Source organism: Falco biarmicus, chromosome 1 (assembly GCF_023638135.1).
Source record: "Falco biarmicus isolate bFalBia1 chromosome 1, bFalBia1.pri, whole genome shotgun sequence".
Classification (NCBI taxonomy): domain Eukaryota; kingdom Metazoa; phylum Chordata; class Aves; order Falconiformes; family Falconidae; genus Falco; species Falco biarmicus.
In genome coordinates, this window is record NC_079288.1 from 104,701,962 (window position 1) to 104,727,954 (window position 25,993).

Sequence of the window (25,993 nt, forward strand, 5' to 3'; positions counted from 1 at the left end):
CGAAAACTTGGAGCCATACAGGAATCAGACTTAAATTAGCATAGGATGTTCCCGTTCCAATAAGGTTCATGTTACTAAAACAATATTTACTATATTGAGTGGTTCATAAAAATAAGCAATAAAAAAAGTATTTAGGAAATAATTCTGATTTTACTTTTCACTCTAGAAAGCCTGTTTAGAGGTACATTAAAAATAATTGAATAGACAGAGTACAGTACATACATCATAAGCACCAGCCTTGATCTGCTGGTAAAGCCTGTGCTGGTCTTCATCCCAGAAAGGAGGATATCCCACCAGGAGGATATACAGAATGACACCTAAAGAAAATCCACAGTAGTATTATATGATTTCACGAAACAAACCCCAGAAATGTGTTTCGCATCTGACAAGCATGTAGAACAAATGGCTCATTAGTATTATCCTAGCTACTGAAAAATATTCCCTTCATACTGGAGAAAACAGTAAATGTAGGGTTTACAAGATAATCTCTTATACAGTGATGGCAGTAATGACCACACTGCTGGCTGGAGAAATATTTTCCAATGTTCATGAACGTTCTAGGAAAATGCATTCTTTACCTCTGGTTTTATCATGGTTTGTACTGGTACCTGTAAAATTGTGTTTTAACTAATCTCATGCAATGAAAATTCAGGCAACTCAATTTATCTCTATAAATACATGCTCAATAGGATATTAAAAAGTCCATCTGCTAGTCTTGCAGAGAGGATTCACTGTGACTAAAGGAAAATGCCTTCATAAATACATCAAGTAAGTGTTCGTAGAAGTGAAATTAGGAAACCACCAATTGTTCTCAGCTAGCTAGCCCCCACTTGGCAGTACACTAGACCACACTGCTTCAAGAACTGGATGATAAATTAATCGCTCTGTACTGAAGTTCACAAAACATTTAGTTTCACTGTTTAAAACTGCAGTTATAGTATATCAACAGATTGGATTTTAGGCTGCTTGTGAACCAAAACTAGGGCCTAGCTCACAGTATGAATTGTTATGTTTTCTAACTAGTTAGGCATCATGTGCCTGCAGCTATTTTTTTTATACTTGGTGAAAAGTGTGTTGTGTAGACACAGCCAAGAATGCCATGGTAACACGTCTTCACAAATAATTAAAAAAAAAAAAAAGAAAGCTGGTAGAAAACCAAAAAATTACCTCTTCTAAAAATTAAGACTGAATTTTCCTATACATGTATTGTCTGATGCAAAAAATAAGGTGTCCTAGACATCATCTCTCTCCCTTAAAATACTTTACGGTGGACCGAACATCATCTTTCAGAGTAATTTCTTACCACACGCCCACATATCCACAGGTTTCCCATAAGGGTCTTTTCGTAACACCTCTGGAGAAAGGTATCCGGGAGTACCAGCAAAGCCTGTCAAAAGGCAAGGCAACTATTCTCAAAAGTTGTACATGCTCTGCAAAAATTAAGTGATTCTCTTCTCAGCCCACAAGACATTATTTCCCAAGCCATTGACCACTGACTGCATTGACCAACAAAGAACTGCTTTCTTTTTACAGTGAATCACCCAGAATGAACAATAACGAGAACACTTACATAGACTTAGCACATCCCTTTCTGCCACCACATCTGGTAGAATCAAGAGGCCAGCAAAAAAACAGCTGGTTCCCCATCTACACTAGCACTCCAGATTCAACAGTGTTATCAAGGATCTGGTGCCAGCGCAACAGAGGAAGGTTTCCAGAAAGATTAGGAGATAGCTGATGAAACGTCTTTCCCGAGTTCTGCATTGCTATAAACTGTAGCAAGACATCCAGTAGTGGGGTGCAAATACATCTGGCTCAGGGTCAAGGTCAAAAAAGTTAACAGGGTAGCGGGAGGTGTGGGAAACATTATCTGAGTGATCCCCTCAGAGATAATGAAAGACAGAAAATTCACACCATGCATGCCAAAGCCTGTTACTGTGGGGTTTTTTGGTTTTTTGAGTTGGTTTGGTTTTTTTTTTCAATCATTAGCCTAATTTAGGCTCTTTTAAAATACCTCCAAACTATAAAGATTAAGACTGGAAACATGACTTGAATGAGATTTCTGGGAGTCCATCAGCTGTCAGCTGTGAAGACTATTACCACACACAGAGTACTTCCACTGACATTTATGGGAAATTAATTAACAAAACAGAGGGGCAGCAAAGCTACAGCATTGTAGCTATAAGAAGCTACATTTAAAGAGCCCTATTCAGTCTTATGAGAGGGCAGATTTCTGAGTAAACAACATGTAGGGCTAAGATTTAAGAAAAGCTTATGTATGGAGAGGGCTCTCATTTTGAATACAGGAAAGTATAAACACTGTTCAAATTTCTTCACACCTAAGTGGAAACTCAATTCAGCCAGTGCCAGATGGTGGCAAAGTAAATGGTCTGAGATGTTCAGGATTAGCTTTCACAGGAGCACAACTGGCTGTTACTTAGTATGAAGACCACCAACTTAGGGCTCAGCCTTCTCACCACCTTTGCCATTTGTATTTCACACAGCTACGAACTTTCCACTGCAAAACTCATTTCCGTGAATTTATTCCACTTCTGGAAACCTTCTTTAAAAAGTTGACAAAAAACAATCTCTGAAGTAATCTAGCCTTTAAAATTTGTATGTTTCTCCTTCTTTATTCACTACCAGCAGTGCTACTTTCTCTTAGGAGAAATGCAGAATGTAGGTATAAATGTAGACTCTTCTTAGGACACTGTAAAGGATAAAAACTTCATGACGTGCTGTACTATTTCATTTAGTAAGTCTGTTCTTTCAAGCATCTTTGCCTAAAATAAATCTTGGGAATTCTTAAAAGGCGAAAATTTTGTGGCTTTTGTGAAGGACCACATGTCATTTCTGACATACCACACTGGGTTCCACAGAACTTATGAGAGACGGTGATAATGTATAAAGTGTATAGCTACAGAAAAAGGAAACCTTTGCCCTGCAGCTGGCAATCATTTTGGAGTGGGAGGAGGAAATGAACGAACACATTCTCTATATTTTACTGAGAACATAGCTAAAATACTTTCATGAAAAATAAGCTTGTTTTTTGCAGTCTCCTGATATGAGAGCTATGAACTGTTAAAGAGTACTATCATACAGGAAACACATCGTAAGCTCCTTTGAGAAGATGAAAAATGGATGTTCTACGTAGCTTTAAATAAAGTGATGTTTCATATGCCTTCTTGGCTGTAGTGCTCCTCATTAACATTTTTGTTTATTGTAAAGGGGAAGTAAAGTTGCCTCCACTTTCAAACTTCCCATAGATCTATAAACATTACCATGCATCACTTGAAAATAAGCTTTAAAGAAAAATAAATACAGAACTTAGCTAACTTTATCTCTTGATGAAGATACAGAATGGGTCTGAACAGAAATAATTGGTATGGTTATAATATATATGCTGAAGTTGTTTAAAGCAGCAAACACAGAAGAGTTATTATTTCGGTGAAAAAGAAAAAAACCACACTGAAATTGGCAATTTATTTATCAGGTAATTCTATAACTGGTCAGAGGGAACCCAATATGTGTGTATACTTTTCAGAGAACTATTGCCAATAGTAATAATTTGGCTAAAGCAACTTGCAAAGCTGGAAACTGTGACTGACTGTACAGTGTCTAGAAAAAACTGTGCCACCTTGCACTCCTATTTAAATAAGCATTCAGGGGCCCAAGACAAATGCTCTGCCTTGCTCAGTTCAGTGGTGCCTGTGTACATGAGATGGCATGTTACTCAGCCTAAACAGCTTACAGTCTCAAAACCCTCTTATGCAAAGATTACATATATACTTAACTTCATAAATAGTGACACAAGTCAAACCTGGACTGAAGGTTAACTATAATCCTACAACATAAAATTAATTTAATGCAGACAGATGCATCTTAAACACACAGCAGAAGAGATTACTGCTCTAAGATGTGCCCTGTGCTTTCATCATTCCCCTGCCAGACTTACAGCCTTCTCAACACCAGTCACGCAAAGATCCCAAAATAAAACGGCAGGACAAACCATGTTAGCTTAAACTGCATGAAGCTGTACATCTTTGCTAACGCACCTCCCTTTGACTCCAGAATAAAAATTCAAAGGAGCAGTCTGGTGAGATGATATGGAGAAGGTGGCAGCAAGCAGCAAGAGCAAGCAGCTGAGGGCAGGCAGCCTTCTCTTCCTGCACAGCTGGATCCAAAAGACTTAAATGTAGACAACCTACATTTAATGCAGCTCGCAAACTAATTTAGTGAAGCTACTCAAATGACTTAAGTGGTGTGTATTAGTCCCAGTTGTAGGACTGGACTTAATTTAATACGAGATGCAACTAGGACTAAATCTAGCTACCAATGAGTTAACTGCAGTCCTTCCACTGACTTCAGTGAGGGGCAACTCGTCACCTGCCTCTGTGAGTCAGCTGAGCCCGCCCAACACTCTCCCAGTACATTAAACACCTGCTAACAGGGTGGAGTGTTTCAACTAAACCCTGAAACACTTTTCTATAAACAGGCAACGAACAGGTTTGTTTTACAAACATGCAAACCAGGAAAGTATTCTGTTATACCAAAACACACGGAGCTCTAGCCAGTTTCCTGCTGAGGCATATCGTGGTTTAAGCAGAAAAGCAATCATCACACCAGAGGGCTACACTCAAAAAAAAAAAAAAAAAAAAAAAACGAAAAAAAAAAGAGAAAAAAACCCCAACACACTGATGCAGAGCTATACTTAGAATCAGACCATGCCATGAGTCACTAAGTGCTGCAGAATCCAGTGGAACGCAGATAATCTTTTGGAAGGAAGCAAGAAAAAGTTCAAAACGTTGAGAACATTGAAGTTCATGTTTTGCGTTGTTAAAGCAGTCATAAAGATGAAGGCAGGCACTAAGACCATTACAGAAAGGTTTTGCAGAGGAAGTTCCAGAAGAGGTAGAAAACGTACTAGTCTTACCAAACACCACAAATTTAAAAACAGAGCCACATTAGACTAATTTCTTTCTATTACCTTGCTGCCAGCTTGTTCTTCTTACACATGTATTTTGGAGATGTTCTGCTCAATCTCCTTTCTACCAAGTTCTGCATGGCAGTCCTCATGATGCCACACATCTAAACCAAGTACTTCACAAGAACCAAATGACCAAAAAATAACGTGCAAGATTTTACAGGAAATTGCAACCTCCTGGGCATCACCTGCATCCATACAGATGTATTATCTACAGAAAATATCCCCTAAAGTTCATTCTGCTTTTTCTTGAGATGCTTCTTGTTTACCTGATGTTTTGTCATTGTAAGAAATCACTTGCGTTTTGTCTTATTTCTGTTCCACTCTTCTTGTACTGGCCTATTTGTTAATGTACAGGAGCAATCTCTTCTGTCTTTTGTGGATTACTGAAATCCATTTATACAAAGGCTGGGATTTGAAACAACAGGCTAGCTTATAAAGCTACCAACATATGTCCAATGGTACTGCCTGTGCATCCACATGTAGTTTTATCCTTGATTTCAAACACTCAATCTCTCAGGCCACTGCCTGCACAAAAACCTTTGTGCTTTTGTTCTAGGCGTCGACAGCAAACTCACAATCACTTTGTTTAATTTTAAACTGCACTTTCTAGCTGTTTTAAGTGAGAATAGGTAGTTGCTATAAATATTTTATTCTGTATTTTTTTCGTCCTGGGATTTACAAAACATATTTTGTCCTGTGCGTCACATCTGTTCGAAGAGGGTAGTACATGAGATAGACGCATCACATTTGTACATGCCTTATTATTTAAAACAATCAGTATTAAATCTTTTTCCACCATCTTCCTTTGGGCATCTGTTAACTGTAACAAATAATCTGCACTTAGCAGTTTGGTTTTTTTAATTAGCAAAAAAGAAAAAAAAGAAGGAATAGTTTACTGGAACTACAAAGAAACACGTAATGTTTAAGTCACTACTCCTATCCTCTTCTCATAACCTGAAGCAGAGCACTGTAGAGGACACGTAAAATACATTCCAGGTATTGATTCTGGAGACCTGGTTTACCCCATCAATTGCCACCTTCAAGAGGGCAGACACCGTCCCTTTCCAACATTTCATGAGCAGGTCTGGAGCACAGAATGAGCTCTCAGATGCACACACACGAGTTTGCTTCCATGTTCCCATACATCTTTGTCACCTTCACCATCAAGCAAGCATACAGATCCCTTACAGATGAAGATAATGTTTTCAAAATCACTGAAATGGCCGAGAAACTCCAGTTCCAACTTCAGAAGATGTTCGTAAGCTATGGATAGACAACCCTTTCCAGACAACTGTGTAAGGGTCCAGATGCTTTTAACCACCCTTTACCTTCTTGGGTTTATGCTCTCCATAATCTATTAATGTGAGATGCTTATACATGTGTTGTACATTTTTAATAAGCCAGCTTATTTTCACCTCAGTGGGTCAAAGAACAGTTTTATGAACAGTTTTACTTGCAGGTGTGAAGGGGAAGTCACCTCTAGGGCAGCAATATAAAGAGCTGGGACAGGTAACTTGTACTGTCACAGCAAGATCTGGTTGTGGATGACTCTCTACAGCCTCAGGTACTCAAAAAACTTTTTTTTTTTTTTTTTTCTCCACATCACATTCCGAAGTGCTTCAGAATAAAATTTTCACCTATGTCCAGTTGACAGAGGACATGTTTTGACAACTGGACAGGTCCACTCAGCAGTGTTAACCTATAGCCTAACTCCTCAGTCATCTGAGCACCTAAGTGGAAACTCCCCATCTCCCTCCCAGGCTCTACACCCATATTTCCTTCTTCTAGATACACAAGGAAAAGTGGAGGAGAAGAGACTCATGTGCACCTAAGTCAAACTAACAGGCTGACAACAGCTAGGACAAGCCAAGAACCAGGAAACCTAAGTTTCAGGGTCAAGAAATGTCAATGGAACTTAAAACTGCATGCAACAGGGACATTTGTAAAGCTGTATTTACTAGAAGCATGAATTTTAAAATGCTCTCCCTCCATCCTACCCCATACCAATCCCGCTGCGCTGGCAAAATCCCCAGGATGAACACAGCTGTGCCAACGTAAGAGACTTTTTCCTAGATCATTTTATGTCATTTGGTAAGGTGATTTCCCCTCTGCTAGTGAAGAGGAGGCTATGAGGCAGATCTACTTCTTGTCAAAGAGAGCTCTGAGATTTGGAAGTATAGCCACAGGTCACTTTTGAAGTGTTGGGGGATATTTGTTTGTCTTTTTTTTTCTTTTTTTCTTTTTTTAAATAAATAAGGTCTGCTGCCAAGCTCTGTTTAATTTGGTTAGAATTACAGATAACATTTTTACTGGAGAAGAAGGTCTAAAGCAGGGGTCCTCAAACTACAGCTCGCGGGCCGGATACGGCGCACCAGGGTCCTCAGTCCGGCCCCCGATATTTACAGAACCCCCCCGCTCCACCACCTACCCCCTGCCGCGGGTTGGGGGGCGACCCAAGCAGCCGCAGATGACTGCCTGCCACTTCATCTGCACACCGGCCCCCTGTTTAAAAAGTTTGAGGACCCCTGGTCTAAAGTGTAGTCAGCTGTAGGGATCAAACCACGAACAAGGTATCCTTTAATGCTACATATCAAGTAATCACACAGCTGCATGTTTTACACTAGGGTAGGAGTTCGGGTGCTTTGGGAGGCCTAATGGCTATGCTGAATAAATGGTGAGGGGATAAAAAAAATTACTTACCAAACCAAGCCTGTTGCTCTCCTTGGACTTCTATAGCCAACCCAAAGTCCGCTAGTTTTACTGCTGCTCCCTTGGATTTGCTAGCTAGAAGTAAGTTCTCAGGCTTTATTCAGAGAGAGAAAAAAATTGAGATGAAAAGATAAGTAAATATATTTTATATGGGATTTCACTTTTTTTTTAATTATGGTGGTCTGGAAAAGAACAAATACTTAAAGGAGTGAAAAAGAGAAAAACCCCCTGCGTTTTCTCCATGAAATACCAAAAAATGCACTTTCCATTCCTACTTGGAAAGAAGCACCAGGCCTGTAAACAGCCGTCACAATCCCATGACAGCATGACTAAGGACAGCGTGCAGATCTACCAGAGGAGAATGGTCATATGGAGCTGCGACACCTGTTTGTGTGATAGGACAATTCAGAGACTCCTAAGAGCTCACTACTAGAAAAATGCTGCAGAAAAACCCCAAAAGAGATGTATTCTTTAATTACTAGGCTAACCTATGCAGTTTGCAGGATCAGGCATCTATAACTGTCAAACATAAACATGTTTTGCATGACAGCCTAACAACAGCAGACATATTACTGTATTTGTATTTAGAGGGCAGGCGTATTTACATTGCAAATCTTTCAGCAAAAACAGCATGCCCACTTTTTTGCTTGTAGAAAACCTATTACAAGTAAGAATGGAAGTTTGAAAAAGTTCCCACTTCTGTTATTTTTTAGGGCACGTTGGTCACATCCGAAATCAAATGCTACAGTACACTCACACAATTAAAAGGATTTGAACAAAACAATGGTGTTCATTTTACTGTTGATAACATATTCTTTTAACTTAATTTAGCAAATACATCAAATGCAAATTGTCCAAAGACAACTTTATTCTATGAACCTTAACTTTTTTTTTAAAAAAAACCTTACACAATACTGTAGAATTCAACAGGTTATTTCAGAGAACTGTGACCTCTATAGCATTTTCTTGCCATTCCTTTGTTTTCTATCTCCATTACTTTGAAAAGAAGGTTTCATTCTACATTTACAATATAACAAACCCTCACTTTCAAGGGTATTGCTGTGACTCTTCCAAAAACAATTTTTGTAGTGATCTATCACAAGACAATTCACTATATCCAGTCTGGGACTGGGGACCCAATCCTGCAAACTCTTAAGTGAGTATTTTGTTTTAAACCCAGAAGCAATCATAGTTTTCCAAGGGACTATTTATGTGATTACAGTTAATCCCATGCAGGTACAGAGCTTGGATACAATTAAAGATCATAAGCTTCTTTCAGTAAAGGCTATCTTTAATACATCTGTCAAGTATGCAGCAAAATATGCTTGAGCCTAATTAAGACCTAAACCGCTGTGATACTTCTATTAATTAACAACACAACTGGCCCTGACAAACTGTAGTTTAACGGTGGGGTTTTTTTTCCCCTCTCACCAAACTGTAAAGGAACATTTTTTCAGCAATTTACAAACACCATTCTGTCACTTACCCCTTGTTGCTACGTCATAGAAAAGACAGGTTTAAAAACCTTTCATCAATAGTTACTTGATGAATCTTCTAATTCCACATGTTCTTAAAATTGAGATTAAGGTCTCTTAGAACAAAATACAATCTTTATATTCACTTAAATGATCAGAAACCACTTTGACTACATTATGTCAAACACCGACTGAATAGCTTGAGGACTCTTCTTTACTTCATCAACACCAATTTAAGCAATGTCACACTGCCTGTCAGTTAACTACGCTGATTGCAACGTACAGGCACTCAGTTCTTGAAGGTTTCCCATCAGAGCGAGAGAAGTTTACAGTAATTACTGCCCGAAATGCACTTCTATAAACCTCTTAAAGCAATGGATGATCCTACTCAGTTGTGACCTTCAGCAAGCCAAAAGCAGTGAAATGCTTCACCCTCTTGGTTGAAACACAAGCACTAACCTACCAAGCACACCATTTTGAAACATGTGATGCCATTCAAAATTTCCATTCAAAAGTTTTGTGCTGCTGGGTTTTTTCTGGTTTGTTCGCCCGCCTTGGGATATTTTTTTTTCATTACAGTACATGTCCTTACCATGCCAATCAAAGTGCTCTGCAGAAATACCATTGTCATAGGTGAGTATGTTTCAACAGAAGCTGAAGCAGATTTCCTGATTTACTCATATGCCAAAGCCAACAGCCTTTTGGGCAATGCTGTGTGGGACTATGCACTCAAACAACATGCAGCTGTCATTTCAGGATGACGAGCAGCATACTGGATAATTATCATGCATTAATGTAGAATGACTGCAATTACTTGGAAAACATTAACAGCCTAGTGTGGGCCCCTCAGGACTCGTACTTTGGATTCAATAGTGTCACCTTGTGTTACCAGCAGACTGGCTGCAGTCAAGCATGTAGAATGGCAGTATTAACTACTAAAATTACTTAAAATAATGTGATTTATGCCTTATTTTTCCAAAGGTCTTTGGTTCTTCGAGATCAAGTACTTAAGCCTCTGTGTACTCTTCCTTGAATATAACTAGAGCATTCACTTTGGGGGTGTGGGGGAATGCAAAAAGGTCATAATCGTAAGAGTTTCACAAAAGCAGCAATGCTGCTGACTTCCAAGATCTAGAATAACTATACGGAAGTGCACTTCTACCATCTGTTAAAGACAAACTGCCACTAACAGGTTAATTTCTTTCTGGAAAAAAAAAGATTTTTTTTTTTTCCCTAGGATCCACCACCATTCTGACTTACACTAAGGATTACAAATGGAGCAGCAACAAGCACTTCTGCAGGTCATAAGAGGCTGCAAAAGCTTCTCTATTTGCTACTAAATTACGCTAAAAGAGAAGTTAAATAAAGTAAGATTGCCCAAAATCTCCTCTTCTTGCTCCCCTGCCCACCCCCAACCACGTCATCAAATTGTGGTCTGAGTCATCGGGAAAAAAATCCATCAAGTTTTGCAGTTTAAGGATCCTTGCTAGGACACAACCATCTTCTACATGTCTTGTAGACATGGTCCTGGGCCTCGGCATCTTCTTTTCAGTATGGGGAGTTCTGCCAGGATTTCATCACTGTCTTTCATTTCACTCTTTGTTTTTTTTTTTCATTTGTCACAAAGTAGTAAGTGCAGAAGGATCGTTTTCTGCCTCCTGAAGTTTTCACTTTCAGAAATGAAACTGGGTACTACAGCTTGGCAGAAACAGTTTTTCTCACACCGTTTTTCCAATTCATCCTGGATTTACCAGAGTAAGAAATCCACACATGGTTTGGAGCAGGGAACATCTGGATTTAATGCATTTCCAAAGAAAAGGTTAGTTTGTGTGAATGTATGAAAAGCACTAGAGAGCATTCCTTATTCTTTCAGCTTGCACAGCCAGAATCCTTTTTTTTTTTTTTTTTTTTTTAATTATTTTTCATGCTAGAAGCATAGTACTGCATGTTCAGTGAGGACAGGAATCGCTGGAGCAGCTGGACAAATCTGACATCCTTTCATTTAAACTTGTTGCATGTTATCTGGCTGCCATGGAATTTTTATGGATTGGAGAGACTTGTCAGTCTCTTGTTGTTCAACCGCAACACAGGAAAATCCAGAAGCGCAAAGTCCGTAGAGAGTTTTGTGTATCTGTCTCTGAAATCCATCATGCTCTCTGAGCTTTCAGAGCGTAACCCTTTATGTTCCAATAGGACAACAATAGAGACAACGATAGGACAACAAATTCAGACAATGACAGTTGTTTCCTTGGGAGTGAAGGATGGCAAAAAAGATGACGCCATTTTGATTCCAATGTTATTACTAATGATAACCACTAAAAAGCTCCTATCCTGGGAGGAAATTCCTGCTCCCCATAACTCACTCAGAAAGGAAAGTAAGAGACAAAGAAGCTGTGCCAGAAGGAATTAGTGTGTTTCACTGCCTTAGCCCACATACTGTTTTTTCTCTGCCTCTGTAAAGGATCTGACATTTCAGATGGTGCACTTCCATTTGATTTCAAAATAAAGTCTTCTTTCACCTGAGGATCCTGAAGTCCAAGTACCCAAATTAAGTCCTCTCCTTTATCCACAAGGATACTTTACTACCAGCTTTGAGACGGACTTGTCTCTCTGAGCTTCCCAGTAAAAGAAAAATGATCTCTGCTCGTTTCCTTCAGTGCTTTAAATGCAGAGAGCATTTCTGCAGCTGACATCTCCAGCCATGTGGACATATAGATGGTTAAGAAAGAGATAATGCTCTTCTCAACACAAGAGCTTTCTTTCTGAAGCCTCTATCCCGACGCTACTGTTTGTCCGGAAGGAACTTGACTCCCTCAGGTGATCTTGGTGAGAAAACTGTAGAAATTCCCACTTTCTAAAGATGTGCTGTAGCCCAGTCATCATCTGGAGGACAGAGAGGTCTTTGTGCCAGCAATCTAACAGCAGCTGGCCTTTTGTCACTAAAATGCATGACATGCAAATGCTAGCGTGCTTCCCAGAAGCACTCCAAGTTACGCTGATGTGAGATGGAAAGTTCCCCCCACGCCCTGCCCCAGAAGCCCTGTATGACAAGAGAGAAGAATTGTGTATTCAATGAATACACCAAATGCTCGAAAAGCGACTGCTGTTCTCCCTGGTACCCACAGCAGGTGCCAGCTGACTGGCGGCTGTCTTCGCAGCCCAGATCTGGCCAGCTAGGTGTTGGCAAGCCTTTAGCAGATTTTCTCCAGTGAATGCTAGCAGTTCATTCTTGTGCACAGGTGAAGGAGGGGGGGAAAAAAGGGAGGGGGACAGAAACCCGTTTACATGTCCACTGATCAAGGCTCTGTTGCGCTAGGGTTGGCTGCTCTCCGCTGTGGCACGGCGCGGCGGAGGCTGCAGCGGCTCCGGCTAGGAGGGCTCGGCGGGGCAGCAGCACTCACCTTGAGGTCGCGATGGACTACGCCCATCTGATGGCAGTGTAGCACAGCCTCCAGGATCTGCTGAATGCAATGACTGCATGCAAACACCAGGGGCGCGTGTTAGTTCCAAGCGTGCACCGCCCGCCCGCACGCCCGCAGCCAGGCACGGGGCGGCGGCGCGGGGCCGGCGGCAGCAGCGGGGCGGGGGCGGCGGGGCCGGGGCCGGGGCCGTGCCGTGCCGTACCGTGCCGTGCCGTGCCGGGATCCCCGCTCCGCCCCGCGCCACCGCCCCGCGCCGCTCAGAGCACGACGGCCTCAGGCTGCGCCGCTGCGGGACCCCGCACGGCAAGGGGCCAGCCTCGCAGGCATGCCTCAGCTCGGCTGCCTTCTTTGCTTGCAATTTAAGTTATTATGGTTTTTAATGCGAATTTTGTAAAAGGAAAACTGTCGTGAAAGCACATGGATTTTGCCAATAATTCGCCGATGAGGTTGTATTCAATCTTTGGCACCCTCTGCACTTTCCCCTCCTGTCATTACTGACAGCTCTCTCAGAGGCATTACAAATTGTTGCGGCCATCAATGTAAGGAAAAACCCCGCTCCAAGGCCAAGCGAGGTGTTTTAGGTAAATCATTAACTTCTCGCGGTCCAATTCAGCCCGCAATTAGCATCACTTGCCTGAGGGTTCGTCATACTCTAATGCAGCAGTGTGCGACCGGTTGTTCTGCTACTGCAACCCAGGGTCTCAGAACAGAAGTGGCGTTTAAATCTGCAAGCTGACATACATCACAGCCAAAGTTCACCTCCATGTGCGTACACAGCGATACATGGACAACCTTAATAGAATACCAGACACGTTCGATCGACAGCATGGGATAAATCCAGCGCCTTGGAAGGAGACAGGTTTTTTGGCAACCATTCCCCCTTTTGCCATGATGTATATTAGGCCTGTAGACTTGCAAACTGGAAAGAGGCATCATGCATTATTTGTTCGTCTAGTTGTTTTGAGGGTGAGTAGGATAGGCAAGGGAACATCGCAGACAACCCACCCTCTGCCCCTACCCAGCGGAAAAAAAAACCCCAAACTCTTACATCCAATTGATGGGCACCAGATACTGACCTTCAGGTCTCTGTGAACTATGCCATTTAGATGACAATGATTAACACTTTCTAGAATCTGCTGTATACAATGACTGCAAAGATACAAGGGCAGAATGGAAGGGAGAACATTTTAAAGGCACATAATCACATTAAATACAAAATAAAATAAAACTCAAAAAAAAAAAAAAAAAGAACAAAAACAGTATTACACCTCCTGACAAGTCTTGATTGCACACTGAACTGGAACAAAACAATGTTGAATATAGAGATATTTCCAGCTCTAACACATCCAAAAACAAAACCGAAAAACCCAAAACCAAAACAAAACAAAAAGAAAAAAAGAAAAGAAAAAAACCCAAACAAACCAAGAAAGACATTTGACATGGAACGTATGACACCTATGAAACAGAATTATTAGATAGTATTTTCATTCAGCAGCATGGAAGCTTTTTCCAGTTTCCAAAAACTGCTACAGGAAAAATAAAGTTAAGGCAATAAAACAATTAGTGATATATTTTGGTTTTTTAAATTTTTTACAGTGAAGTTAGCATTCCAACGAGTACTGAAACAAGAAAATGCTCAGAAATTAAATGGTATACAGAAAACAAATTAAACAAAAAAAGTCAAAAGCCAAGGAAAAGCAAAATATTTCTCATTTTGAATCTAATGGTTTCTTAAAAATTATTAGTAGAATAAAAGCCAAGTCATTCAAAAAGGTGGCATGCATTTTCATTTAAAATATCATCAAGTGCTAGTTTAGGAGTCACTCATGAAATGGAAATCCACATTAAAATGTAAACAAATGTTTTATTTTGGTGCTTTAAATGATTTAATTAGCACCTATTTTTCCATGCCCAGGTTTGCAAGTTTTGGCCAGCCTACAATGCCAAAAAGCACAACTACAGTATTCATGTTTTAGAGCACTGGAACTTTTTTAGATGTTTTTTGGCACCACAAGAGCTTATAAATTTGTTTTTAAAGATATCCTTGTGGCAGGAGTTAGTGACTGTAAGTAACACACAGCAGTCAAGGGCCAAGGATTTGATACAGCTCATCCAAAATGTTTTTGACCATGGAATTCAGAAGGAATGGTCATAAATCAGTAACCGGAGCCCAAGCCTGAAAACCCTTTCTTATGCAAGTAGTACACAACTCACTGAAACTGACTGCTTGTATGAGTAAAGACTACTTGCATGAGTAAGGGCTTGCAGGAACAGAGCAGTGTTACAGTCTCAACATATGCATCTGTCAAGTCCATTAACTATTTCTATAGGGATACACACACACACACGCACACGCACTATATATATAGATATATATATACACACACACACATGAATATATATATATATAAAAATACAGAGATGCATGGTAACGACATATTCCACATATTTGGTCACCTTTTTACTGAATATATAAAGTGCATATATATATATCCTATATATATATATACACACACATGCAGAGCCCCTTCCAATATGTCATAACTTTAGAACAGAAAAAAATCATTGCAATTTTTCTTTTGAAATCACAACTATCTCAAAAACACACAATGACACCATATGCTGGCCTTTGGCATCAATATTAGAAAATTTGATAGAATCACAGCAGGCAAAAAGTAATTCAAATTTTTTTTTAAACATAGCTCCTCTCCTTCTACCCCACCTAAAGTACTGATTCTGTTCTCTTCTGCAGTGTGTTTTTCTAGGTGTTCCACATTTCAAGGCTTAAAAGTGATGATATTTCTACCATTCCTACAGAAGTTAGTAAGAGCAATAAACAGTGGAAGCTTCCTAATAGTCAGGGTAAGTTCCTTGTTCATTATTATCCTACTTCTGTTGTTTGGGGCACTTAATGCTTTCAGGTCATCTGCCAATTAATTCCTAATGTGAAAGAGTAACTGAAAATTATATTCACTAAAAACATGCGGTGGTGTGTGACTATGGACACACAAAATCATGAGGCTTCTTTTAATTTATTTTGAGATAAATTTTCTGTTGAGAGTGTAGTGGTAGAACATATTTTCTTTAAAGTAATTGACCACAATGTTTAAGATTCGTAATTATAAAAGAATATTTAAGATTTATTATTGTATGAGGGCAAACAGATTGAGATGAAAAAATGGCCCTGATACTTTATGTCAGCATGCAAATTATGATAATCGTCAACTTATTCTTCAAGTTTTTCAACAAGCACTTGCAGAAAATTGCTGGAGATTTTGTATTTGAGCTCAGACTATGAGATGCACAGTATAATTGCTTATTGATGAAACACAGCAAAAATGTTTAAATATAAAAAGGAAATTAGTACTTCTGGACTGAGAACAAAAATTATACTTAATGTAAAATTCTTTCAAGACCAACATGTATCTCAAACTTTGATCAGCCAGTGTAATAATCCCTAACTGATAGAGCTGAAATGTTATGTCCAGTTTGCAGAGGAGAAAACTGGGTAATATTTTAAATACTTCACAAGTTTACTTTAACAAACTGAGGTCCAGTTTTGGCTTTTTCAGATCAGCAGACGTCAAGACTTCATACGAGTTCTCTACCACAGAGTCATGAGCTCAAAACACCAAATAGTGCCCTTCCAAGGCAAAGAGAACTCTATGAGAAATCCTAGAGTCTCACAGACTGTGCTAGCCAAACTGATGCCAAACACCATGAGAGATTTAAGTAACTATCCTAGAATTATTAAAGGTGACATTAGAAAAACAAGTGACTTACCTGGCATCTGCTTCACTATAATATTCTCTTGCGACTATATCTTCAAACAATTCACCCCCAGTGACTCTGTTAGAAAAAGCAAGATGAGAAAGGAGATTTCAGAAGTGAAAATGTGTACCTTAAATTAACTTGACAGGGAGAAGTCAGAGAAGAATAACTGAAATATTTGTACAGAAATGCAAGAGGTCTTGACCAGCAAGGTGAAGGAGCTGAAGTGGAAGGTTTGTCCATCCAAATCATTGTGTGAATAAGGAGGATGCAGTGGAAGAGCAATGATAATGAAAAAATAAAGGCAAAGAGCAGCAGCTTATTGGGCAAGATGCCATACATCAGTTAAGGATGTCAAAAGTAACGATAAAACTACAAGAATAAAGGGAACTGATCAACCAGGAAAATTGTGGATCAAGTTCAGAACAGTTCAGGATCAACTGAGAACTGTAACCTAAGACAGACGTAAGAAAGGAAAATACAATAATGCCAAAAAGGGAAAAAGGCCTTTATGGGTAGGTCAAAACACAACAGAGGGGTACCCATCTGCCAGGGTGGCTTGCTTTTTGTGCTTTTGCTAGAAAGATTACTCAGTTGGAAGGAGAGCATCAGGAGAAGCAAGACTACCTTAATCAGTTCAATGGCAGATTTTTTTTTCCTAGGTAATTTTCAGTTACCTTTGTCAAGAAAGTAGGAATAGGTTAGTGAAAGCTCCACAAAATATTTTAAGAAGCTTCAATAGTATAAGGGAAGAACTGTATGATCCAGAGGACCTTTAACAGAAGCAACTGTGCCTGGTTGCATACTCACTGTACAACCAGTGGTTTAATAGTAGGAAGTAGTAAAAAGAAAGAAAGCTGTGCTGTTAAACCCCAAAGATGACAGTCCAGAATGAGTCACCAGCAGGATGCTACCACAGTCTTGGAATGCATGTGAAATAAGGTGGCAGCAATGTCCTTACATACAGCAGTGAACCCCCTCCTCATATTGTACACAGTTCTGGTAATGTACCTTCAGAAAAGGTAACTGAAACAGCAATATGGGCAGAAAAATTGCTACTAGGCTGTCCTTTCACTTACTCATCATACCTTCTTGGAGAAGCAGTCAGTTTAGCTTGGCAAAACAAAGTTTAAGAGGGATGAAAAGAAATACTGAAGATAAAGAGCATTAACCATCTTCTCCATAGAGGAGAGCTGTAAGGGACAATATTGGTACAATAATAAATAAGCATATGATACCTGTGAATAAATACAAGGTTAAAATCATGCAGAGTTTTCTAACCACCATAAACCTGGTGTAATTATATGGTTTTTGGTAAAGTAACTGAGACAGGCACTCTAGTTTTAAGGTGAAGATTGATGAGCTTTTAGATGAAATCATAGAACTTGGCTGCCTGTGTCAACAAGAGCATGGACTCAAAGAAAAAGGAAGACTTTTCCTATACTATACTCATCATTTCTCTTTTATGGAATACACTGTCATACTTTCACAGCTAAATACAAATCTTCATGTATTCATGTGCTGTACTGAATGGTTGAAAACAGATGCAAGCCTTGGAAATGCACAAAATGTGAGGTATCCAAGTGCAACAGCCTAACCAGAGCACCTAAACACATCCTCAACAGACAGGCTGCACATGTTAGTCTGATTCCTGCTTTCCAAAACCTTAATCCTACTGATATGCCCACATAAATAATTCCTAGATGGGACATCAATGTTCCTGTTTCATTACTGTTTATGAATGTAGTGAATTTTCATATAGCATATTATATTCTAAATTCCCAAACGTAAAAGCTAGTGGGCTACAAGATGCTTAAAGATCAAGATGCTTTAAAATCTATACTACAACAAATACAATTATTATTGAATACAATTAAGTTTAACAGGATTAAAAAAATAAAAAGTGAGAATACTTGGAATCTTCAGAAACTTAACATTCATTTGCAAATTGCCGTACTAACACTTATAGTGTTACAAAATTGTTCCAGTCATTCAGTCACATTCGATGATGACAGAAATGACCTGCTCAACCAGCAGCATAGCTCCTTTCTTTGAGAAAGCCAGTTAAAGAACTTTATTTTCAGGTTTCCATTTACGTTTGGGTTACATCATCCTTTCTCTGAGTTATACCTCACTGACATCCCTTTCAGGTAACAGAATGCTATTTTGTACAAAAGTCTGCAATCAAATCTGGAGGTGGTACAATAGCTGGTTGCTCATCTGTATTCTTTCTTTTTGTCTTCTACCTTCCAGAAACTGGCTTTGGTTGCTGTAACACAAAATGTTTGATTGATATATATTTTGACATTCTTTGATACCTCATTTTTGCATATATATTTGTCTACCACAGTTCTGGTAAAGAGGAATAATTCTCACTTTGTGATGAATGAAAAAACAAAACATCCTTTGATCTTATTCTTCCCTAAAACACTTTATTTTTGATCCAAGGAAAAAAAAAAAAAAAAAAAAGCTGCTGTCATCAAAGTGCATTTCAGTGGGAGAGAACATCGAGCTGATGCTTGTTCTTCTCAAGCACAGAGAAAAAAAGGGATATGCAGTGTTATCTGCTGACACTATACACTTCCTTGGCATTTGTAACTGTTGTTAAACAATGAAAAAATAAAAGCAGGAACAGAGCAGGTGGATTTCACTGACAACCAAACAAGTAGCAAACAATTCCCATGCTCTGTCATTCTGAAGGATACATTAGGAATAATTGTCAGAAGACAGCTAAATGGCCATAATGAAGGAAGGTAGCGCTAGGGACTAAGAGAGGCCAGAACTCACCTGTATTTTCTGAGCCTCTGACTCCAAGAAGATAGTTATAGCCATGTAAGTGGCCTTTGCTCATCGAGCGTGCATGAGCAATGTGCCCTTGCAGCAAAAAATGTCAACTGCATCACGATATAGGACAGCTAGCAGGTTGAAGGAAGCAATTCTTCCCTTGCATTTGGCACTCGTGAGATCACACCTGCAGTACTATGTTCCATTTTGGCTGCCCAGTTCACGAATGGCATTGCCATAATGCACTGTGTCTAATGGAGGGCCACCAAAATGTGTAGGAGTTGGAGGCATGCGGAGAGACAGACAACTAGGGTTCTTCACTGTTAAGACAGGAAAGCTCAGGGGAGATTGTACTGTTGTCAACAGTTCTTTGGGTAGATACACAGAAACACCATGAAAGGCAACGCACAAGCCGAAACACTGGAAATACCAAATAGATTTAAGATTTCTTCTTCCTTTATTCTGATTATTTACTATGCATTTGCTGCTCAAAGAGGTTGTGGAATTTCCAACCCTGAAGATGTTCCAACCTTGACAAATCCCAGTGCCATTTGATTCAAGAAGGGGGTTAGACCAGATAATCTCTAGGGATCTTTACCAACCTATGTTATCCGCTGATTTTATAAAGAAAGAATAGAGCAGTTACCAATATACTTATTTTTATACTCCATACAGTTTAATACTAAAATGGCTACAAAGCATTCTACTCTTTATTAGAAGTCATTTTGTTAGGTGGGTTTCTCCCCCCTGTATGTTTAATTATGAAACACGATGGCTAGGGAGGGACCTGAGACATCTATCACGAATACCAACTACACACATAGATCCTTAGTTACAAGGTCGTCCTTGCCTAGCGAAGGCCAAGACCCGAAATGCAAGTGTGATGCATTCTTTGGAGAATGCATGACTCTGTTACCAAGTAGGAGCACCAAAGTGCCTTACATGGAGAGGGGTGCCAAAATTGTCACTCTTGAAGGTTTTGCTGATCAACAGAAATGCTTGGGCTGATCTCTGAAATCAAATCACACAAATAAATGAAAATAGAGGACTGACTTACAGTTTGGCTGCTGCTTCTATGAAACTTGTATTTTTTCCCTAGGCTAAAATAATGAAAAACTGATACATTGTACCATTCGGGTGGGGCAGCAGTCATACAGATTCTAGTCTGTGTACTTAAATTAGAAGGCAACTACCAGCATAGTTAAGATCTACAAATATATCCAGGTAGGCTATGAACAATATAAGTGAAGACTGTAAAGCAGGGGATAAAAAGTAAAAAAACCCAACCAAACAAAAAAACCCAAACCAAAACAAACCACAAATAACTTTGGTCAGTTGCTATAAAGCTACATGAACAGCTGCCAAGCTACTTTCTCCCCACAAGATGAAAATGGGAAGTAAATCAATCTCAGTGCCTTTCTGATACAGATTTATTGTTGACTTCAGTGAAGTCCTGTTTCATGACAGGACTACATGCTATGAGCTCCAGCAACTTTCAGGGTACAAAGTAAAAGCCACTGGTTCTCACAGATTATTATTGTTATTTCATAATTTTCTGAAGAGTGTACTAAAATGGCCACAAATAAAGCACATGGGTTTGTTTAAACAAAAGAAGTACAATCAGCATGTAGAAAGACCAACACCCTCTGCACCAGGTATGTCTTTCAGAAAAACTGCAGAGAGGGGGAAGCAGGAAGATTCCACCTACAAAGGATGCTATTTCTATTTACCCCTCGGAAGAGGTACATTAAGAAGCCATTTGTAACTGCTTCATTGAACTGACTTTCTACACTCACTAAAACAAATTACTGCATTTACAGCGTTAAATGCCACAGTCTGTTGTTGCAAACATTTGTAACGACTTCATGTACCATATTCGATTGATTAGGAAAATTTACAAATACAAGATTTTTAAAAGGAATACCCAAGTTAGCAAAACTAGCTAAAAAAGGCTCTGCTGATGATCACACTGGTGTTGTTTCCTCCTACCTTACATTTCTTATTTCCTAAATTGCTTTCATAATGAAGGTGCAAGGAAGCAGTCTTACAAAATTACAGTGGACATACACTTTTTACATTTATCTGTGACCTTTCTACTTCCAAAAAAGAAAGGTTCAGGCACTTAGCCTAGGCAAATGTTGTTCTGCAATTACATTTGGGGGGGTTGGGGCTACTTTTGTTTCTTCTACTCGGTACAGTCCCTCTGCTTGGAATTCAACAGCAATACCAGGATTCTTAACGTACCAATTGTTGCTTCTCATGACATCCATTAAAACAGGAGACACTGAAAAAAGAGAATCTCATTGACTTGCACAAGAGAGTCTTCAAGTGCTACAGCTGTTTCCATTCAGATACAGCAATTAATACTGACGGAATTGATTGGATTTGAACTCATCTAACATCATTAACAGTGAAGAAAATCTCATTCGTGCTTAGCAACTGAAATGGGCTGACAGAAAGATGCAAATCCTAACTACAGTTGCCTTAACTAATATGGGAAGAGGAGTAAAAAGCTTCAAGTCCATTACTAATCTTACTATGCACATTTTATTAATCTGCAAATCATTTCATTATCTCTAGTGAGTGAAACATAAGAGAAGGAAGTCCTTTGCTTGGGAGAAGTATCACAGAAGGCTATCTTAGTTAATTTTCTAAAAGATGTAGGACATACTGGTAGATCAGTAAGACGCCTCTATTCCTTGGCAGTGACATCAACAAGACCTGGAAAATCACTGCTTTGCCTAGTCAAGTGCAAAACAACTTTTTTTTTTTTTTTCCAGAATGATACTGCCATGACACAGACATGGGGAGTCAACAACCAAAGATAGATTTTATATTTTTTAAAAAAGTATGTGTGTATGTGTATATATATATATATACATATATATGATAGGTCAATACTTTGGTACATCTGTTTCTCTCCTGTGGAGGGCTTCTTACAGCAACACCCCAACACTGCATTTTTTCAGCAAGCACACCTTTCATAGTTCAATGTCCAGTTTCCACATGGATTTTCAAAGATGTGCACCTTCCCATTTTGACATTAGAACTCTTCACCCAAACGTACGCCTGTAACAGAGTACCTTAATCTTTTTATTCCTTAATCTCTTTTATTTTTCCTCCAGACATAAGCGCAGCTATCGCTGAGGTATACAGAGTGAAGCAACAAACTTCTCCTTCAGATTGCAGACATCTCTATCACATTAAATCAAAAGAGATTATTAGAAATTCAAAATAGAAAGTGACAATGATTGGTTTTCTCTGTTCACAGAAAACCCAGTCTTCCTCTCCACTTTCTTATGTGGGATGCAGTCTACAAGAAATTTCTAAAGAAACAGTTGAACTGAATCCCACACAGTCTGAAAGAAATCATTAAGATAATGACACAATGGTGTGCGTGGGTGGAGTGACAGTGTTACACCACAGTCAGGCTCCTGTTGAATAAAAATAAAATAAATAAAAGCATGTACTTGGCCTTCATATTAAGGAAGTACATGAGGTACCTTTTCTTGTGGCAGCAGTTTTGCGTACGTTTAAGCAAGCCACTAACCCACATATTTTAACTGCATTAAAAGATGATGTTTCACTAATAAATAGTACTAGGGAGCATTAAAGCATTAAAGAAGTAACTTACATCTAAATGAAAAATTAACTGTCAAAAGCTATCCTTATTGTTTAGGCAAAAGTTCTTCAAGAATGAAACACGTTGCTTTTCCAAAGATAACTATCAGTCGGTACAGTCACTACCTCTACCATTTAGACTTTAGTTCTTTTTTGCAGAATAATTCATTTTGAGAAAAGAACCAAGCCACATGATGCAAACATAAAACACTGTATATACATGTTGAAGAACTCTTTTCTTTGAAGAGGATGAAAACAAAAGCCATGCAGACTTTCCAAATGAACAGCATATGTCTGTGTCTGTTCCCATGTTTGTCCTGAACGGGACTGATGGGAAACAGAGGAAGCTCCTTCCAGCCAGTGCAGAATGCTTCCTGCAGAATCTAGTTTTCTGCCAAGATGGTATCTCTGGATTAAGTATTAATTTTTATTGCAGAATACAGGCTTCTATTTGTTCTGTTACTATCAAGATATAGATAGTGGTATCTACAACTTTAAGTTCTTCAAATGCCTTCTAGTTCACATTACAATCGTAATCTCCTGAGATATGTCTGGCATTATATATTGAATTTAAGGCACAAGCAGCCTAACTGCAATTACAGTAGGCCATAGTTTCTAACAGTACAGTAGTACAACAAAAAAATAAAAATGCCGCCAGTTTATAAAAGGGATATTGTCCCTAGAAAGAGGAACTCTGCACGCACTTCTTGGAAATGTTCAGTATTCAATTTTTTTTCCATTTCCACATAGAAAGATTTCCTTTGTAGTCCTTAAAAAAACCGGTGAAATAAACCCCAGTGCATGTCAGAGAACAAGTACACATGTTGTGCCCTAGAGCCATTACCAAGTCAGAGCAGTTACCTGGGATATATACAAATCAGATATATCTTCCTGCTGAGCCCAGTTAGGATTTGAGTACTGAATGCCTTCACTGCAGATAGACTATTTAGTATTTTTGCATTGCTAGTCTGAAACCAAGTCTTGAAGAAGCCTTCACAGATTTCTTTAAAAAAATTAAGTCAGAAAATAAACCAGAACGTAACCTGAACATGAAAGCACAAAACTGACTGGGGAAGATCTAGGTTTTAATTTACCTATGCTGAAGGCAAGTATTTCAGTTAGTATGCTTAGAAATGAGCTCTTCCACATTTCTAGGGGAAATAACACGTTCTCATTCCAACCAGCAAAACCACACCAGGCCTAAGAAAGCTCAGGGGCAGGAGGGGGGGTGAGGCAAGTGCGTTGTTTGTCAAAAACATAAACTGCCCTGGAAAAATTTGCAGTTGAAATAAGATAATTTTACGTAATTAAGTCAGTTTTGAAAGACAATTTCTAATCATTCATGTTTTCCCATGCCCAGAACCAAAAGCACTAACTTTTTGAGTGGAGAAGTTTGCCTGTCCCTGGGAAGAGTGAAGAACATCAGTGTCTCTTTTCAAGTTAAAAGTCTGAGACACATACTTTGTGTTGTCACCATCCCTTCTTCCACTGAACAGCCTTATCTAGAGGAAACAAGCTCCACATAATGCACAGTCACTACCTGAACAACTCACAAGACTCAAATTCCTGATGCAAAATGGGAATTAAGTAGGAAACTTCCTTTTTATATGCTGGGCATTTTGTATTTTGAATGGTGTCAAAATGAAACATTCTATGTATCAGCAAGATATGAATCAGGAATAAAGTACTGAAAGAGTCATTCCCTCTAGGAAACTCAGGCTTACCTTTCAATCCAGCGATGGGGATTTTCTGTAGAGAAACTATTGTTCCACGTGTTTTTTTTATGTTTCCTTTACAGAGAACTGGCTCCCAGCAAATTATTTTTTCTGAGTCGTATGTTTGCTTAGCTTTGGCAGATATGCAACTCTTACTTACATACCTAGATTTTACATTAAAATCCACTTCAGCAGTGGCCCCACTTATTCCAAGTTTTTAATATGGAATTCTTACAGTAACATTTATAAATCAGCTCTTCCATATGCAAATGACCAGCTATGTTAGTGTCCTTCCAGCTCAGTTTACATCTGTTTATCCAACTCACTGCACCAGAATCATGCATTTATCTTGTGAGTTTGAATTTACATCTAAAAGTTTGAATAACGCATCCCCAACATGCTAAATATATGCAAAACACATACTTACAAGTCAAAGACTAAGTAATGGAATCCTTCTTCTGATATGCTGTCATGAAGCCGCACTATTGAAAGGGGGAAAAAAAAAAAAAGATAAAACACCAGTCATCTTTTCCATGTCTTTAATGTCTCTCTTTGATTTTGGGGGAGAAGGGAGGATTATAATTCTACTGTAGAGCTGGTATTGCATCTGTGTCTGTTCTCATCTGTCTTTGGTTTTGTTGTTTGCTTTTTTATTATCTACCTTCAAAACAGTCTTTTTCAACAGGTAAGATAAACAAAAAGACTGTACACACAGCTCATTGTACACTTATTTTTAAAGGAGCTCTGCTTTTGCTATGTCACAGTCATTTCCTACCACCTCCTGCATGTATGGGCACATACACACACGCTGTACCTTGCCTTTGTCCTTCATGCTGAATCATGACTTAACAAGTACTAAAAGCTCAGGCAGACTTCATCTTAACATACTGTATTAATATGATTCAACTCCCTTTTTCCTAGGCAGAACCTCCAATCAATCTTTTAAAAAGCATACACAGGAGTCCCCAGTCAATGGACTTTTATTATCTTGAAACAGTACTCAATCTCATACAACTATTTTCTCAGCAGTATTACATCCTGAAAGTTGTAAACAAAACATGATGAGAAAAGAAAAAGGCACGATTAATCACAGATTTCAGCAGAAAAACTTTAAGGGCTATGTTAACAAATTCCATAATCGGAAAACAGATGCTGATTTTGAAAGAGAAAGCACCACTGCAAACTAAAAGCATTTGCCTCTACTAAAATAAATGGGGTCAAGAAGGGAATAAGTTATATTCCTGCTCATATTTCTATTACATAGAAAGATATATTTCCCTCTAATCTTCTTACCTGCCATCCACTTCAACCACATGAATGGTGAAGAGTCACAAAGACAGAGATCTCCTGGCAGACTAACGCCCACCAAGCCATGCTGAACTTCTACAATGGCAGCCAACAGCATGGCTGAAAGACTAAAGGGAAGGGACTGGGACTACCCACCACCCGGCTGTGGGTGCTCAGCCAGACCTACAGACAGCAAGGGTGGGCAGGAGGAGAAAAGGAGCG

General features: G+C 39.1%; 1 protein-coding gene and 1 long non-coding RNA gene across 15 annotated transcripts in view; one reads left to right on the forward strand and one right to left on the reverse strand.

Annotated features, from left to right (window-relative positions):
• Positions 1-25,993, reverse strand: part of CAMK2D (calcium/calmodulin dependent protein kinase II delta) — a 209,009-nt gene that overhangs the window by 92,537 nt on the left and 90,479 nt on the right. For 9 of the 14 annotated variants that reach the window (XM_056356655.1, XM_056356644.1, XM_056356627.1 and 6 more), the window contains 6 exons: positions 24,912-24,966; positions 16,377-16,442; positions 13,670-13,742; positions 7,688-7,790; positions 1,304-1,387; positions 223-317 (listed from right to left, as the gene is read on the reverse strand). In XM_056356655.1, coding sequence (XP_056212630.1) covers positions 223-317; positions 1,304-1,387; positions 7,688-7,790; positions 13,670-13,742; positions 16,377-16,442; positions 24,912-24,966 — 476 coding nt within the window. Of the gene's footprint in view, positions 1-222; positions 318-1,303; positions 1,388-7,687; positions 7,791-12,572; positions 12,646-13,227; positions 13,641-13,669; positions 13,743-16,376; positions 16,443-24,911; positions 24,967-25,993 lie in introns of those variants that run through there. The other 5 variants (XM_056356636.1, XM_056356617.1, XM_056356683.1 and 2 more) reach the window with 2 other exon arrangements.
• On the forward strand, positions 10,178-11,079 carry LOC130157319 (uncharacterized). Its single transcript, XR_008824797.1, has 2 exons — positions 10,178-10,817; positions 10,884-11,079. It is a non-coding gene; the product is annotated as an uncharacterized LOC130157319 (long non-coding RNA).